At 37.7% G+C, this 15,573-nt stretch overlaps 5 protein-coding genes across 5 annotated transcripts; 3 read left to right on the top strand and 2 right to left on the bottom strand.

Annotated features, from left to right (window-relative positions):
* Positions 1–1,194: 1,194 nt before the first annotated feature.
* Positions 1,195–3,240, bottom strand: LOC145711579 (N-acetyl-D-glucosamine kinase-like). Its single transcript, XM_081789270.1, has 6 exons — positions 2,940–3,240; positions 2,054–2,393; positions 1,812–2,003; positions 1,561–1,731; positions 1,425–1,522; positions 1,195–1,365 (listed from the first exon to the last, which is right to left on the bottom strand). Exons 1-6 carry the CDS (start codon positions 3,051–3,053, stop codon positions 1,288–1,290), a joined length of 993 nt encoding a protein of 330 aa, XP_081645396.1. The 5' UTR covers positions 3,054–3,240; the 3' UTR covers positions 1,195–1,287.
* A 1,635-nt stretch (positions 3,241–4,875) lies between these two features.
* On the top strand, positions 4,876–6,322 carry LOC145710956 (uncharacterized). Its single transcript, XM_081788667.1, has 7 exons — positions 4,876–4,950; positions 4,992–5,192; positions 5,241–5,301; positions 5,343–5,594; positions 5,640–5,823; positions 5,870–6,139; positions 6,179–6,322. The coding sequence occupies exons 4-7, from the start codon at positions 5,473–5,475 to the stop codon at positions 6,245–6,247; spliced, it is 645 nt and encodes a 214-aa protein (XP_081644793.1). The 5' UTR covers positions 4,876–4,950; positions 4,992–5,192; positions 5,241–5,301; positions 5,343–5,472; the 3' UTR covers positions 6,248–6,322.
* Positions 6,323–6,560: 238 nt separating this feature from the next.
* Positions 6,561–8,588, top strand: LOC145711578 (cilia- and flagella-associated protein 99-like). Its single transcript, XM_081789269.1, has 6 exons — positions 6,561–6,750; positions 6,789–7,090; positions 7,161–7,638; positions 7,701–7,909; positions 7,952–8,032; positions 8,073–8,588. The coding sequence occupies exons 1-6, from the start codon at positions 6,561–6,563 to the stop codon at positions 8,586–8,588; spliced, it is 1,776 nt and encodes a 591-aa protein (XP_081645395.1).
* Positions 8,589–8,625: 37 nt separating this feature from the next.
* LOC145709816 (pancreatic triacylglycerol lipase-like) lies at positions 8,626–10,700 on the bottom strand. Its single transcript, XM_081787522.1, has 6 exons — positions 10,590–10,700; positions 9,754–9,997; positions 9,080–9,339; positions 8,951–9,029; positions 8,801–8,889; positions 8,626–8,754 (listed from the first exon to the last, which is right to left on the bottom strand). Exons 1-4 carry the CDS (start codon positions 10,653–10,655, stop codon positions 9,018–9,020), a joined length of 582 nt encoding a protein of 193 aa, XP_081643648.1. The 5' UTR covers positions 10,656–10,700; the 3' UTR covers positions 8,626–8,754; positions 8,801–8,889; positions 8,951–9,017.
* Positions 10,701–12,489: 1,789 nt separating this feature from the next.
* LOC145710858 (uncharacterized) lies at positions 12,490–13,721 on the top strand. Its single transcript, XM_081788565.1, has 3 exons — positions 12,490–12,631; positions 12,865–13,139; positions 13,352–13,721. The coding sequence occupies exons 2-3, from the start codon at positions 13,040–13,042 to the stop codon at positions 13,639–13,641; spliced, it is 390 nt and encodes a 129-aa protein (XP_081644691.1). The 5' UTR covers positions 12,490–12,631; positions 12,865–13,039; the 3' UTR covers positions 13,642–13,721.
* The last annotated feature ends 1,852 nt before the right edge of the window (positions 13,722–15,573 follow it).

Raw genomic sequence — 15,573 nt, 5'->3', positions numbered from 1 at the left:
TGATCTTTGTCCAGGATGCTAGCTCCGCGAAATTGAACTTCGCTTTTGAAGGGGCTTGAAGATCAAAGGCCAGCCTGTGGTTGGAGAGTGGCTCATTCGCGTCCGCCGGGACGTAGAGTCTGATCAGCCTTGTTTGAATCTTTGGCTTCGCTGTGGATGTGCGTGAGATTCTTTTCCAGTTCACCTGACTCGAAAGCAGCAGGGAATTTCTTTTGATGGATAAGACTCTCTTCATATTAAAAGATTTCAGAAAGTTAAGAATCTGAGAGAGCTTAAGATCCTTTCCTGGTCACAGTCTCGTTCAGAGTCTGGATTCTCCTTTCAGAATTTTCCAATGGCTTGGACGGGTCAGAATCCAGGGCTATTCCCCATTTCGGGGCAAAATCCTCGGCTGCCTCGAGGAAAGCTTTCTCGATCATGGTCTGAAAAGGGAGTTTTAAAAGATGAGAGAGTCAAGGATTCTGGAAACGGCAGTGAAACGGCTCATTTCTCTTTTTCCTCACAGTTTGAATCTCTTTTTTTTAAGAAATAATCGCGGCGCACCTGATTGGCGGAGCCAAGGTGGGTCGGTTTAGCGTTCGAAGATTTCGAAGGAAACCCGTGCTCTGAGAGGTGAGTCAAAGAGGCCGAAAACGCTTCTAGATTCTGAAGAAGGGAATTCCCCCTTTTTTTTTTTTATAGTCCTTGGACTTTAGGTGAAATAAGCGGTAGTATCGATTGATGGTCTACCTTAGAGTCTTTTTGAATCAGGTAGGAGTCTTATTGGTAATGCTCCTGCTGAGAAAAAGTCTCTAATATAAGTTTCCCAATTTAAGGTTTTAGCCTCAAGCTATAACCTTTTGGAATGAACCTGCGTGATTTCGGGGCACCCGCTTGAATCTAGATGCTCTCGCGCGCCTGTGACACCTTCCGCCGTTTCCTGGGAGTCTCTGCTGCCGTTGACTAGGCTCCGCTGCCGCGTTCTATTTTTAGCGGCCTGCTAATCCCTTGTCCTAGATTCTCCCGTTTTTATCCTGTTCTTATCTATGATAGGTCATTTATCAATTTTAGGCTTATAAATAATAAGGGAAACAAGAGAACGTAAGAAACGTAATATATTCTTTTATAATCTAAGCCAAAAATTTCTTATTCATTTATAACTTTCCACTGATTTCAACATTAATAAGTTAAAAGACATTTTCGGTCTGCAATAAATTCGCTCATGTTGTTTGAGCCATGCAAAATTTTATTAAAATTCGAATTAAATTCAAGTATTGGATCTACAAAAACAACGCATTTCTTTATATTTTAAAGAACAGGACTTTCTCGTTGTATTTGAACGGTTTCGATGAGGTTAAATGTCAACTTTGAGTCGAGCGGCGCATCCTTAATTTTTTAATAAGAATTGTTAACAATAATAATTTAGTAATTAGAATAATGCTTACCGTGAGTTTGATGGAGGCAAATCTTGCAGCTCCATAAGCACAGGAGACAGATACTCGCACCAGAGAAAGCGCAGTCAGTTTTGAATGCAATTTCATTCCTTAATTTTCCTATTAAATTCAACCGTGAACCAAGAACCTTGGATAAAAGATTCCTTCAAAAGCTCCCATGAATTCCAAACTGAGCCCTGGCACAGAATCTCCGGTGGTTCTTCTTCTCCGATTTCAAGAGTATCTTCCATCGAAACGACCAATTTTGCCAACTCACCTCCAGCTGATGCAAAGCAAATTTTTGCAACTAAAAGTTTTTCTTTCAGAAATTTTCTTTCGAGTTGAAAAAACCTGGATCGTCTTTTTCTTTTGCAATTGCGGCCAATTTCGCGGTGAAACCAGCAATTTTTCCCTTATCAAAATTTTCCTGGTAGATTTTTATTAGCTCTTTGAGGTCTTCAATTTTGAAGTAGCTTTTTATTTCGGCTTCGATAAGGGTGGTATCAAGGACATTGTTTGGGATTCCATCGGCTTTGTCGAGAACTGACTTAATGGCTTTTGTGGCTATCCAGAAAGCGGATCCTTCATCGCCTATTTTTGGTCATTTTTGCTTCGAAAAAGCGCTTTCTCGTCATTTTGACCAATTCCTAACATGTGACCAAGCCCTCCACTTCTCTTCTGTATCCCATCTTCCGTCACAAACAAGCAACTACTGCCAGTTCCGCAAATCAAAACGGTCCCTTTCTTTTGACTCATAAAAACAGGAGCAACAGCATCTGTGTTGATTATTATTCGATCAATGAACTTGACTCTTTGTTTGATTTCAACTGCGATTTTTGCTTGAATGTCTTCTTGAGAAGCTCCGGCGAGGGTGAGGCCGAGGGAGACCTTGCCGGTGATGGGAACGTCGGAAGAAGAACTCATGTATAGAAACTTCATTATTTTTTCCAAGCGAGAGATGACTGTTGATAAATCCTCAGTCTAAAATACCGGAGAAGAAAGCTCAGCTAGCTAGCAGGGTTCTAAATCGACTAGTCGAGTTTCGACAAGAGTCGAAGTCGGGCCGAGTCTTAGTCGAAAAGATTAGCTCGACTCGACTTGACTTCTTGTGGAAATAAGTCGACTCGACTCGACTCGACTTGACCCTCTGACTCAACAAGATTGTCGACTAGTCGAAAAAGTCGAAAACAAGATTGCAGAGAAAGTCGAAAACTAGTCGAATAAGTCGAAAATCTAGTCGATAAAATTGAAAATTTAGTCGAAAAAGTTGAAAATCTAGTCGAATAAGTCGAAAATCTAGTCGAAAAAGGTGAAAATCAAGTCGAAAGTAACCGACTTCTCTTTCAACTTCCGACTAAATAACGACTTATTTTCGACTATTTCGACTAAATTTTTATTTTTCTCGAGTTTGTCGACTTTTCGACTAATAAGTCGATAAAGTCGACTCGACTCGACTTGACTTCTGATTTTCAGCTCAGATTTAGAACCCTGCTAGCAAGGGTCCTTTTTTTGACCCTCTTTTCATACCCGAACATTTGCTGGACCACCAGTTATCTCTTTTAATATCTCTCCATTCTTTCCATCCACCAAAACGCCACTTGATTTGGTCGCACCCCCTTCGATTCCAATAAAAAATGACATAAATTTTTTTGCTTTCTGCAGTCGAGATTTTTTTTCAGATTGAAAATTTATGAAATAACATGCATATTTGCGCTGATCTGTTTGATTAGTGAGTTCGGCCTGTGCCAGAAGGAGGGTATTTTTGCAGGTGTTACAATAGACAATTTTTGGAATATCTCTTTGGTGTTGTTTATATAAGACAGCTCAAAAAAGATTTTGTGCAGGAAATAAGGTTGTCAGGCTTCATTTGTTTCATAATTTGAGATACTTTTTATGGTCAAAAATTTCCATTTTTGGCTAAAATCGACAAAAAATTCGAGAATTTTTGAGGAAAATTTTGGTGAAATTAAAATCCAATAAAAAATACGAATTCAGCTCGTGAGCCAATCAGATTTCAGAGAATTTTTTTCTGTTTGCGTTTTTCGGAAAAATTGTTTTCCGAATTTCTATAAAATTTTGACCATTTTCTTGTGCCTCTTTTAAAAGAAGCTTTGCTTACGATCATCGATCCACGATTCTTTTGCATTTTTCTCCAAAATAGCCAGGCAATATAAATTCCCAGTGAAACCAAAATAAAAACGCCAAAGGAAAGAATTTTAGTGTTTGCGATCATCACACATTTTTCATCGCAAGCACTCGCTGCCTCGTATAATTCATCGAATTCTGACGGAGATAATGAGCCATTATCGTCGATAGCTTCGTGGAGATGGCATTTTATCATTGATGCTGTAAAAAGAGTTCCTAAAAAGTCGAAATGGCGTTTTGCCGGGCTAGGGTTAAATCATTACCTCTGCCATTCAAATAAATCGAGCAGCAATTTTTCTGAGCCAATAGTCTCTCACAGACATCGACTCTTCTTCCCTCTGTTCTCAACCGATCACAAGTTACGCAGTATTTTTCATTACAAGGACTCGTCGCTTCCATCGCTCTTATGACAAAAATACGAACAAAATTTGCATATTTTGTGCTTATTTATGATCGTGGAAATGAAATCGGAGTCGTAAAATGTCGTTTTGAGGTTTGTTTTCTTTACGGTTGAAATCTCTATAATTGTGACAGATCTATAAATCGTGGACTATAGTGAGATAAATTGCCACCAAAGAAATGGACAATGTATCCGGCAGAGGTTATTATCTTTAATCACCAACAGCAGCTTTCATGTTGCTTTTTCTTGCTGAAAATAATTACCTGCACATTCACGATTATATCAGGAATTTGAGAAAATATATACGTAAAAAATTGAAATTTTTATCAATTCACAATCATTTCGGAGCAAATCCCATTTTATGGCGAAAAACGTCATCGATTGTCCTAATCATAAACTGACGTATTACCATAAATAACCTCATCTGAAAAATGTTCTTCTCTAAGTGTGCTAAAATCAAACGATAAAATTCTTTCGAAGCTGCTTTTATAATTTTTTTTTCAAAAAAGACAAGTGGAATTCTGATTCATAAAATATGAATTCGGAACAAAATGCATGAGAGTCCGATTATTGAGTTATTTTAAATAACTTATTTATCAATAATCCGGAGTGAAACCGGTTTGAGGTAGTACAGAAAAGGCCTTCACCAAAGATTGTCTATCATAATGGCAGACTTTGCGGAATTGTTGAGTTGTTTATTGTTGGGTGAAATGCACACTACTGAAGTACGTAGAGACAAAGAGCCTTATTTTTTTACGGCACGTGCCTCAGTCTTGCCGGAAAAAAGAGATGCCGAAGAAAAAGAACAAGAAACGGGTTCTTGAGGAAGAACCGAAGTTGACTCATGATCAGTACAGGAAAAATGGTTTCAAAGTTGTCACGTATTTCAAGATTTTATAAATAAAAACCTTGATAAGGCAGAAAATAGCTGATAGGGAAGCAATTCTACTCGAGCTTCGGAACACTCTTGAACAGGAAGAATTGACGATAAAGGTTGAATACCCTTATAAAATTTCGTTTAATCATAATCTTAGGATGCGAAATCGAAGCTCAAGGAAGTTCTCGAGCAGCGAGAAGAAATAGAAACCCTACTGACGAATCAAATCATCAAAAAAGAAGACTTCATCGACTCGGCCGTCGATACTCATGAAGAAATCGAGGAAAAAAGAGAAGGCGAGGAAAATAAGCTCAATCAACGACAAGAGGATGAAAACAAGGATCAAGGAATTGAACTGGTTTGAGTCGTTTCGATTTGATGTCGTCTCTTTCCTTGTTGATTTCAGGGCGGGATGAAGCAAGAAACAATGAGACTGAAGCAGTCGAGAAATCATATTTATCCCTTGGGTAATTTTTTTAATTTGTTTTTTTAATGAAATCCGTTCTAGCTTTGGAACGAAAAAAGCTGCAAACAGCAATCTTCGATCAGCAGAAACTCCTGAAAGACAACACAATTCTCTTCAGAGACACCCTTTATGATACAGATAAAAATAAACTCATCGGATTTCATGCAAAAGTATGCCAAAACGCGTGAAACTAGCTAACGAGTTCTTTAAGAAAGCAGAACTTGGAAATAAAATTGGTGATTTGGTCGTTAAATTTCGAAAAGTTTCAAAACTTCAGCTTGAACGAACTAACCAGTAAGCAAAAATAAGTTTCTAAACATCAAAAATCCTCAATTCTAGAGTCGTTGTTCGAGAAAACGCGGTTCTTTCAAAGAAACTGCTCAAAATTGACCCGAAAGCTCGGGTTTCTCTGACAAAAGCGATGAGTCTCAAAAATCAGTTTCAAGAGTACCAGTGCTTAGCCAGGACTTATCAAGATATGAGGCTGCCTAAGACGGAAACGGTCGTTGATGGCACTATTCAGGTACCCTCTATGACCAAGGGAAACTGATATAAATTGAGAATTTCAGATGCTGTCAAAAGAAAACAGCGAAAAACGAAGAATCATCCAAGGCTTGGTGAATAAATATCGCTCCTTGGAGGACGAATTGGACGAACAGCAGTCCGAAAAAGAATGTGACCTTGACACTATCCATAGAATCCGCGAACTAGAGCGGGCTCTAACTGCTCATCGGGTTCAAACGACAAGACTGAAATCGACAATTCAGCAAAGTGAAGAAGACATAAAACTGGCAATTCAAATCAAGCAAAAGCTCAAAAACGCTTCCACCAATTTCAAGGTCAGCACCTCGTTTAGCTTCTAACTTCTTATTTTTAAGTCTGTTTGCAAAATGCTGATCGAAGATGCGAAATTAGCGGAGCCGAGGATACGAAAAAGACTGCGCTAGCGATATTTTCTCTGTTTCATTCACTCCCGAATTTTAAAAATCGAAGAATCCTTACTCCAGCCATCGGGAAATTTTCTTTAGGAAAAGGCGAAAACTTATCAAATTGGACGAAAATCAATTTTTCTTCCATTTTCCGGACCAAAGTTTACCCTTTTGAAGACCGACCAAAACGAGCAGCAAGTATCTTACTGTAATTAAAAAAAATTATTGAAAAAGTCTGAAAAGAAAAACCATGCAGATAGAAATTTGTCCCCTAGCAACGAATTGAGTTGCTTTTGAATCTATGCGTCATTCTCGAAAATCCAAGCGCGAAATGAAAACTTCTAGAGATCTTCTTGATTTTATCATAGAACTTTGCGATGGTTACAAACTTGAAGTAGATCCAGAGAATTATTTACGCGAAAAAATAAATGCTTCTCAATTTTCAGATGAAGAAGAGTTCTTGGCAGTTGAGATTTTCTCTGGAATGGCGCAGTTCAAATCAATTCTTCGGAAAATCTCTGGTAAGGAATTCTCTCGCCGTTTTCAACATTTTCAAAAGAGCTTCTGTTCTCTTTGGAAGCGAATTTCTTCAAAAAAGATCGAACAAAACTAGAAGTGATCGGCTATTTATGCATTTTCAACGCGGAAGTAGCAGATTTGATCTTTCAATGGCTCGGAACTTTGAAGCAAGAGCAAGGCATTGCCTTTTTGGACATTTTTCTTGAAGAAAGCTATTTGAAGAAACTCAAGAATGGATGGATAAGAATAATGGACAAGCAATTTGTCGAACAAAAATTGATTCAGCCGATCAAGAACAGTCGAAGAATTTATCAAGGGATTCAGCAAAGACTTATCAAAAAGGTATTGAATAAAATGTCATTCCGTTTTAATTAAAAATTCGAGTCGAAATTTTACCAAGTCAATATTTTAGTCACAATCGAATGGAACTTTCATTAAAAAAGCTCCGACAAAGCCAGTCCCCTTCTCCCGAAATTTGAACAAATCTGTCCCTCTGGAAAAGGAAGAAGAAGTTTACGAAAGCCGCACTTTCCGAACATCGATTCCAGCAACAACATACGAAACTCCCGAAAATCTTCGCGGGAGTTTCGTTCGTGAAAAAGAGCACGAACGCCTCGTCCGAATTCAGGAGAAAACTAAAGAGAGTGATCTCAATGCTTTTTCTTGCGCATATGTCGACAAGAGCGACAAGACAAAAGAGCGAATGCGGTTGATTTTTGTCGAAGAGCAGCGGAAATTGGATTTCAATCGAAAATTCGCGCAACCTTCGCCCGATTTTCCAGAGCCGAAGAATAAGAATAAAGAGAATGCGGCTAGCATTCTCAGGGCGGGGGAAATTATCACGAAAAAAGAGACAGAAAATCTCCGAAAACTAGAAATTCTTCTTCAGGGTAAGAAAAAAGCCCCCTCTAAGGGTATTCCTGTCGTTCATTTCACTATTTATTTTTTTCAGGCGGGGCTGATGATTTACCTTTCACGGAATGGCAAGAAAAAATGCTCGAAAAAGACCGAGAAGAACAAGAAAATCGGCTCGAAGAAAACATTCTCGATGCAAAACTTTCGCGCGAAATGGCGGTTCTGAATCACCTGAAAGAAATTCAACGAAAACACGATCTTGCAGATGATCTGAGAAGAGAATGGCAAGAGCTTCTCGAAGAAAAGGTTTGTCATGAAAAAAATGTTGAAAACGAAAGTTCGATTTAGTCAGCGAAAACGGCGAAAGAACGGAAAATTATTGCTCAGCGGATTCAAGAAATAATTGAAGCGAATAAGAACCTGGCAAATGTAAGGCCCAACCCTAACCCTAACCCTTACTCTTTATCAGATAAGAGAACGCCTTGAGCAAGAAAAACACAAAATCGCAGCTGAAATCCGTCAACACCGAGAAGAACTTTTTGCCGAAAAAGCGCAACGAGAAGCTGCGGAAATGGAAGCAAAGAAGCAATTGATATCGAAAATCAAGGATTTCCAGCGCCGCGCCCTCGAAGATCGCCAATACAAGCTCCAAGTTGATTTAATTTCAAGCGCTGGTCATGGATTGCTCGACGAAATGTCCATCGTTGAGTTGCAGGAAAGACTTTCGATTCTCCGCGAAGAATTAAAGAGAAAAGAGGAAGAAAAGCGCGAAGAAATCGGGAAAATCAAGAGCGACCGAGAAGATCTTCTGGCACAAACGATGGAGAAAATTGCAATCTATCAAAAGGCGAAAAAACAAGAACGCGATTTCGCGAATTCGACAAGAAACAGTTCTGTAAAAAGGACTTACTGTAAAAGCGCACGGGCAAAAGATCTAGAATCGCGGCTCGCAGCTGCTAGGGCGCAGAGAAGCCAACTTTGTTGAACAAAATATAAATTGTGAATAAATATTTTTTTCTGAAATTTTCTTCCTTGATTTCAGAGATTTTATTGAACGCAAAATGGTTTTCTATCGGTTGTTTCGATGAAATAAGTGGTCTTCTGAGCTGGTTTTTGGGAGTAAAATCCGATCGCGTTAAACCGACAGTTGTCTAGAATGAAAAAAATGACGGGTTACTGTAATTGTTGTTCGCTTACTGGAGCAGAGGCCGTTTTCTAGATTTTGGAAGGTTTCACAAGGGCAGGCGTAGCAGGAAATGTCGAAAGAACTCACCCAAATTTGAACTTATTAGATTTTTTCCAAACATTTTTTACATAAAACATTTTTGGAAAAAATAAACGATTCCTGCTCGCTGATGCTCACAATTTGTATCCAAGGACGGAGTCGGGCATCCAGGCTGATGGCGCCCATCATTCACGTAAAAATCTTCAAAAACGCTTTGTGAAAAATGATAATCAATTGGTAATTTTGATTACCCGCGTAAGCAACCGCTTCTTCCATCGAAAGCGCTGGGAGCCGTCCAGAATCGGTATGAATAAAATCGACATAATCAGCGTCGCTTTCGTCAACTCGAGCTTCAGCGGAGCATTCATCGAATAAGGGGCCGGCAGCGTCAAGGGAGTGAATCGGCCGATTTTGGCGCCACCAGTGATTGTCTGGAATCTTTGGGCGAGGAATGCCATTAATTGACCGCCAAGGCTGTGGCCGGTTATGTGGATGTTTTCAGCAAGAATTCCTTGAATTATAAAAATTTGAAAATTTAATGGATAGAATTGGTAAATTTGCGCCTCCAAATGAAGATCGAAGAGATTGAAAACAATTACGTTTTATCAATTTTAATCAAAGAATTAATATCTTATATAAAGTAATTTAATATTAAATATGCTTCTTGATATCTAAATCTAGAACAACCCCGATTTTCGAGAGGAGTTGTCTTGAACCGACAAAAAATTTCGATAAATTTTGCATGGAAATTTTTAGCCAATCAGAAGCCTGGATTTGGCCCACCGGCCAGTCAGAAGCCGAGTAGACGCCCACGCAAGATTTGTCGAAATTTTTTGTCGGTTCCCGAGGCCACCCCATATTTCATCCCAATTTTTTATTCGTTCAAAAATCTTAATAAATCTTTTAAATTATTTGTCTACCGTACCATTGTTGAAAGCGTCTGAGAGCAGAACCGCTCCAGCAGCAGCGACGACCCGTGCATTCTGCGCCGATTCGACGTAATTGATCGAAGATGCTTCTCCTTCCCAGTCAAGTATGACAACATGGTAATCATCAAGCTGCGTTGCTTTCATCACTGTGTCTCTAAGCCAGCCAGTTGTGCCCGAATCATGCCAGCCATGCGTCGCGAGCAAGATCTTTGATTTCGCCGTCCAGTCGACATTTGGCGACTACAGATGTAAATGAATTCGGATGAATAAATTTATAATTTAATTATTTTTTTTTTGTCAGTACTAGAAGCTCACAAGCTACCAAAGCTCTACGAAAATTTTGGAAAATTTTGCATTTTTTGGAAATTTCGCATTTTTGGAAATTTCGCATTTTTTAGAAATTTCGCATTTTTTGGAAATTCGGCATTTTTTGGAAATTTCGCATTTTTTGGAAATTTCGCATTTTTTGGAGATTTTGCCTTTTTTTTGCAAATTTGACAAGTTTCGCAATTTTGTATAATTTCGCAGTTTTTTTCAAATCTCGCAATTTCGCATTATTAGCAAATTTCGCAATTTTTGATAATTTTTTTGCGTTTGAGATTCAAGTAGCAAATCATGTGGAAATCTCAAGATGTCTCATCAAAGAACTACGTATGCGATACACGAGTTTTATCAAGTCATGTGGTACATGTGAAAAGAGGGTATTCAATTTTCCACATGGTGTATCAATCGCAATATCGCTTTTTGCTCAGTGAGGCGGAGAAATAATTAAATCGTTGACGTATTCGACTTTTTCTATTTTAGTCCTTTCGGCGCTCGATTTTCCACTCACCGGATTAAAATAATCTAGTTCGTCATAATTGTCAACTTCTGTATAAAGTCGGTAGGAAAACATCATCGTTGCTGGGTCTCCTGGCAAGCGCTTTTTCGTAAGGGAACAGGGCCGTTTATTTTGAAAACATGCGTTATTCGAAGGATGGAGCGTAAATTTACGTCAATGACAAACTTCATTTCCCGTTACCCGCTCAGTTTTCTGACGGTTTTTGATAAGTATCAGAAAAATAAGGATTAAATTCAAATTTTCAAAAAATTAGTTATCAAGGTGACACCCTTATTTCGATTTTTTTATTTCATATTATCTTCTTAAAATCAAAACCTTTAAATAATAGGTTAAAATGCATAGCTTATAGCCTTAGGCTTTAATTTTAAGAGGATAATATATAAAAAAAACTCGAAATAAGGGTGTCACCTTGATAACCTTTTTTTTTGAAAATTTGATTATTGCCACTTTTTTAAGGGGAAGTGTCTGGAATCGACAAAAAAATTTCGACAAATTTTGCGTTGAAATTTTCAACCAATCAGAAGCCTAGATTCAGCAAACCGGCCAATCAGCAGCCGAGTAGCCGTCTACGCAAAATTTGTCGAATTTTTTTGTCGGTTCCAGACACCATCCCTTTTTAATGATAAAATTTTACTCGCAGCTTTTCGAAAAATGATTTGGTAGTATCTTTATTTTATCTCATTGATGCCCTTATTGTCAGTCCCATTCCTGCGCATAAAGACAGTCCCAGGGGAACTCATTGTCAAAGCAACCGAGTCCTTCGTAGCAAACTTCTGTTGTGTCATTTTTGGGCACAAGACTCGCCCTCAGACCAGAAAAGAACAAGAATGAAAACAGCTTCATTTTCTCTCAAGAACGAGAAAAATTCAATTGTCATGGAAGAGTTTTTAAACATGTCCTTTACCAGCGCAAATATTGGATCAGAAATGAACGATTTTATGCGATTCGCAAAATTCGATATTAACACATTCTGTCTCAGCGGAAAATTTCAAATTTATTTTAAATCTTCAATGGAAAAAATATTAATTCATACCAAAGACTCGCGTTTTCGTAGGAAATTAACGTAAAAAGCGTCATATTATTTCTGATTCATTTTCGTAGGAAGCGAAATCATAAATTTGACGTTTTTAGAGGACCATTTCCATGATTTTTTCTTTTAATTTGAATTCTTGTTTGAAAGGGCAGTCAGATAAATCTTGCTTTCAAAAGTACTAATGCCGGAAGAATTTTCAAGTTTCATTTTATTTGACTGTCGGGTTATGATGATTTATGTTCGGCGATAATTTTCGTTGTTTTATGATCAGGGTGCATTTTCACGGGCATTTTCAATGGGTCAGAGTGACGCAATCTGAGTGACAAAATGATAAATGCATTGGCAAACGCTTTTACCAAATGTGCGGAGAGACCTCCTTAAGTTTGTGACGTCGAAAGCTGTCTTTTTATCGCAGTATTGATTTGGTCGATTCTCAAATATGCTTACGTTATCTTAGATAACTTATCTAACTGTTACTGATGACTGTAATTAACGATTTGTCGTTCAATTTTTAAGGGCATCCAAGAAATATTTGCCCGCTTAATTTCTTTTGGGACCTAAGAAAGAAGCTCTCATCTCGAATTTTAAGCGAATTAAATATTTTTTGTTTTCGTGGAGATACCCTTAATTTTTCTGCTTCAGAATGAGGAGAGTGAATCAAGCCATCGAATCTCTTGATAAAGCTGATACTGATTGTGTAAGTCAGTGGGGGTCTGTTTCGGTCGATGAGCGCTGTGACGTCACAAGAAGCCTCGATCGAATTTGAAGTGTCGTCACGTGACGTCAAGGCGTCGCCACCGAGCTCATCCGAGTTACACGAAGAAAGAAAAAAAAAACTAAACGGACTAGGAGAAAATTATCATTTTTCCGTGCACGAAAATTTTCAATCAATAAAAAAGCAAGAATTTTTTAACAGAGATTTCGAATTTTCAATTATCTCAAAAGAAAACTAAAAAGAAGACAAAAAATAAGCAGATTATCAAAAAATAAAAAATTTAAGGTAACAAATCAAGAAAAAATATCAAGAGCAAAAAGTAAGAAAAATGCTTCTTTTCTCAAATTTTACCAAGTGACACCCTTAAATTACATATTTTTGATGAAACCTTATAATTTTTAATTATAATAATAATAATTATAATAATTTTTAACGAATTATTTTAATAAATTAAAGGATATTTAATATTACTTTTTAAGTTATTATTTTCATTGATGAAGCCCTTAATAATTTTTCAGGTCGACAAAAACGAAGATATTTGAATCAAAAATCGCTGTCAGAAAGGAATCATACTATCAGAAAACCCCTCGGAGCAAGGAATTCTGGCGGCGCTGCCGAGTTCTGAAATCGAAGAAAAACCAGCAAATCGAAGCGACAAGACCTCAAAGCAACAAAAGAAAAAAGAAGGAATTTATGTTTCATGAAATTCGAGCGGCAATGAGCATCAGCCAGTCAGTCAAGTCCGATGACGCGTCTTCTACAAGTTCGGATTTAACGAGCTCGGATATATCAGGTAAATATAGGCTTATTTTTAAAAGAAAAAAAAAAGAATTTTTAAAATTTTGTACTTAAAAATATTTATGTTTCGACTCGAAATTTCCAAGTTTAAGAAAATTTTTTTAACAGAATGATACCCTTAAAATACGATTGAATTATTCTTAATAAGAAACAATGAAAATGAATCATAACCTTTTTTGAGCCAAAACCATAACTCCCCTTTTTCAGATTTGGGCAACCTCGATCTCTCCCACCTGACACTCTCCGACGAAGCGCCCCGAGGTCGAAAAATCGTCCGAACTCACCGAAAACTTTCCCGTTCCAAAGCCATCTACGCTCGCCCCCTTCGCCAGTGCAATTCCGACGTCACGTGTTCATCCTCCTCCACCTCCTCCTCGAAGTTCTTGTCGAGGCTGAATCTTGAAGATCTAGAATTGATCGAGCCAAAACAGCAAAAAACGAATGCGAGCTCAAGAAGTTTACAATTTGAGCCGGTTTTGGAAGCCTGTTTAGAATAAGAGTATTTTTTCCTGTTTATTTCTGTAAATATTATTATTTCCTTTATATAAAGAAAAATATAAAGTCAAAAATATTTATTCGCTTTTTTTTTTGATTTTGTGAATTTTCAAAAAAAAATCTTGCTAAAAATTGTTTTGAAAAAAATATTTTTCCATTTTTTGTGATATTTTACGCCATTTTCGAAAGAGGTTATTTTTACGATTTTGTCGCTGCTGGGGCTGTATAAATTTCTTTTTACCGAAATGAAATGACGTGAGCGGACGCGTGAGATTGACATTCACTTGTGGCTTTCTGATTGTTGAATATTTGCACGACATGAACACCGTTTTGTTTGGTCACCTCTTGGGGAGAGAAATACGTATATTTACTTTGACATTTAGGCACATGATGATACGGTCAGTGGAAAATATTGAGAATCGAATCTTGATATTTTCTTCCATGATTTCACTTTTTTATTGCTCATCATTCTCTCGCTAAACATAGCAGAAATCATCGGAACAGAAATTTTCACAATGGTCAGGATACGTCTCGAAGACTATCGGCCTGTAGCATCCATTTTCATGATGGAATAAAACCTCAGAAGAAGTTATTTTTTCACCATTCCATTCTGCGCGTTCAACGGCAAATGACCTCAATAATTAATATTTTTTGATTGTTCCTGTTCCTTACCCGCCACCTATTCCAGCAAATACCAGAAAAAAATCGTCAAATAATATCATTGATCCTCCATAAAATTTCTTCAAAGATAAATTCTATTGACGATGAAATTCCATTCTACCTGTTTCATTTCACCAATCATGGACCACTTAGAATCAGTGTAAGAATATGCTTTGGTTTGGTGCGAATCTACATAACCTCCAATAACGAGAACTCCATGATCAAGAGAAACGCAAGTTGTGCCTCGAATAGTCCCAGAGGGATGCTTGGTTTCCGTCTGCCAGCCCCTTAACATTGTTATTTATCATCAAATATTTTTTTGTTTCATTACGTTACAGCAAGAGCTTCGACCGAACTCGAAGCGATTCCAGCGATGATTATGGGCTGTGAATCATAAAGTGCCATACAACTAAAGAAATGTTTCTCTTTCGTTGATGCTATTGGCTTCGACGATACTCCGTCAAATCCCTCGCATTCAATTTCGCCTCGGCACAAAATTGTTTCATCGTGAATTTCATGCACGGTCACAAGTGCTCCAGAGTTAGACAAAAAGTCATTGATAAGCTTCATCCCAGTGTCAACAAAATTGCATTCATCAATTTTACCAATCTAAGATTAACAATATTTTAAGTAAATAAAATTTTTTTCAATTACTTTTTTCGGATTTTGAAGACCACCAAATATGAACATTTCTCCATTCAATACGGCATGTCCAGATCTTTCAATGAACGATCCTTGTTGACTTGTATAAAACCTATTTTCCTTTTTTCTGTTTAACTTAAAGATCTATTTTCCGTGAATGAATCAATTAATTAATCAAGAAACAAATCCTTGAAATTTCCATCAGCTGATATAACGTAACCGAAATCAATTTTTGGTGGTTCAGAGCTTTGACAAAGGGCCATTATAAAAGGTTGACAATCATAACCTGACTCGCAGGGGCAACCAAGCTCACACCCTGCATTACATGGGCATTTTCTCGACGAGACAATGAAGTCAGAATAACAAGCATCGTAGCAAATCTCTTGAGCAACGCATGCTTTCACACATTTTCCGAAGTTTTTCTGACTCTCATCAATGCAGTGTTGATAAAAAGCATTGTCTTTTTCGGGTGATACACATGAACAGATTGGATTCATGCACTCAACGCATCCATTCTCACAGTTCTGGTAGCATGGACAGTTCGAATAGCAGTCTGGGAGATAAATTGAACGGAATTTTATCGCAATCGTAAGCGAACCTGTATAATCAAAGAGGCATTCTCTTTCGCAAGA

This window comes from Oikopleura dioica, chromosome 1 (genome assembly GCF_907165135.1).
Source record: "Oikopleura dioica chromosome 1, OKI2018_I68_1.0, whole genome shotgun sequence".
NCBI classification, from domain to species: Eukaryota; Metazoa; Chordata; class Appendicularia; order Copelata; family Oikopleuridae; genus Oikopleura; species Oikopleura dioica.
The sequence above is the reverse complement of the archived record's forward strand: the minus strand, read 5'-3'. Positions and strand labels throughout refer to the sequence as shown.

What these genes read in the sequence shown, in the direction of transcription:
- LOC145709816 (XM_081787522.1), bottom strand. Translation starts at nt 10,655, where the DNA reads ATGATGTTTTCCTACCGACTTTATACAGAAGTTGACAATTATGACGAA. An exon ending in AACTAGATTATTTTAATCCG is followed by an intron (nt 9,998 to 10,589) that starts GTGAGTGGAAAA and finishes TTACATCTGTAG; the next exon opens with TCGCCAAATGTCGACTGGAC. An exon ending in CTCAGACGCTTTCAACAATG is followed by an intron (nt 9,340 to 9,753) that starts GTACGGTAGACA and finishes TTATAATTCAAG; the next exon opens with GAATTCTTGCTGAAAACATC.
- LOC145711579 (XM_081789270.1), bottom strand. Translation starts at nt 3,053, where the DNA reads ATGTCATTTTTTATTGGAATCGAAGGGGGTGCGACCAAATCAAGTGGC. An exon ending in GTGGTCCAGCAAATGTTCGG is followed by an intron (nt 2,394 to 2,939) that starts GTATGAAAAGAG and finishes CCGGTATTTTAG; the next exon opens with ACTGAGGATTTATCAACAGT. An exon ending in TGATAAGGGAAAAATTGCTG is followed by an intron (nt 1,732 to 1,811) that starts GTTTCACCGCGA and finishes AATTTCTGAAAG; the next exon opens with AAAAACTTTTAGTTGCAAAA.
- LOC145710858 (XM_081788565.1), top strand. Translation starts at nt 13,040, where the DNA reads ATGTTTCATGAAATTCGAGCGGCAATGAGCATCAGCCAGTCAGTCAAG. An exon ending in AACGAGCTCGGATATATCAG is followed by an intron (nt 13,140 to 13,351) that starts GTAAATATAGGC and finishes CCCCTTTTTCAG; the next exon opens with ATTTGGGCAACCTCGATCTC.
- LOC145710956 (XM_081788667.1), top strand. Translation starts at nt 5,473, where the DNA reads ATGCCAAAACGCGTGAAACTAGCTAACGAGTTCTTTAAGAAAGCAGAA. An exon ending in TCGTTGATGGCACTATTCAG is followed by an intron (nt 5,824 to 5,869) that starts GTACCCTCTATG and finishes TGAGAATTTCAG; the next exon opens with ATGCTGTCAAAAGAAAACAG. An exon ending in ACGCTTCCACCAATTTCAAG is followed by an intron (nt 6,140 to 6,178) that starts GTCAGCACCTCG and finishes CTTATTTTTAAG; the next exon opens with TCTGTTTGCAAAATGCTGAT.
- LOC145711578 (XM_081789269.1), top strand. Translation starts at nt 6,561, where the DNA reads ATGAAAACTTCTAGAGATCTTCTTGATTTTATCATAGAACTTTGCGAT. An exon ending in ACTAGAAATTCTTCTTCAGG is followed by an intron (nt 7,639 to 7,700) that starts GTAAGAAAAAAG and finishes TATTTTTTTCAG; the next exon opens with GCGGGGCTGATGATTTACCT. An exon ending in AAGAGCTTCTCGAAGAAAAG is followed by an intron (nt 7,910 to 7,951) that starts GTTTGTCATGAA and finishes AGTTCGATTTAG; the next exon opens with TCAGCGAAAACGGCGAAAGA.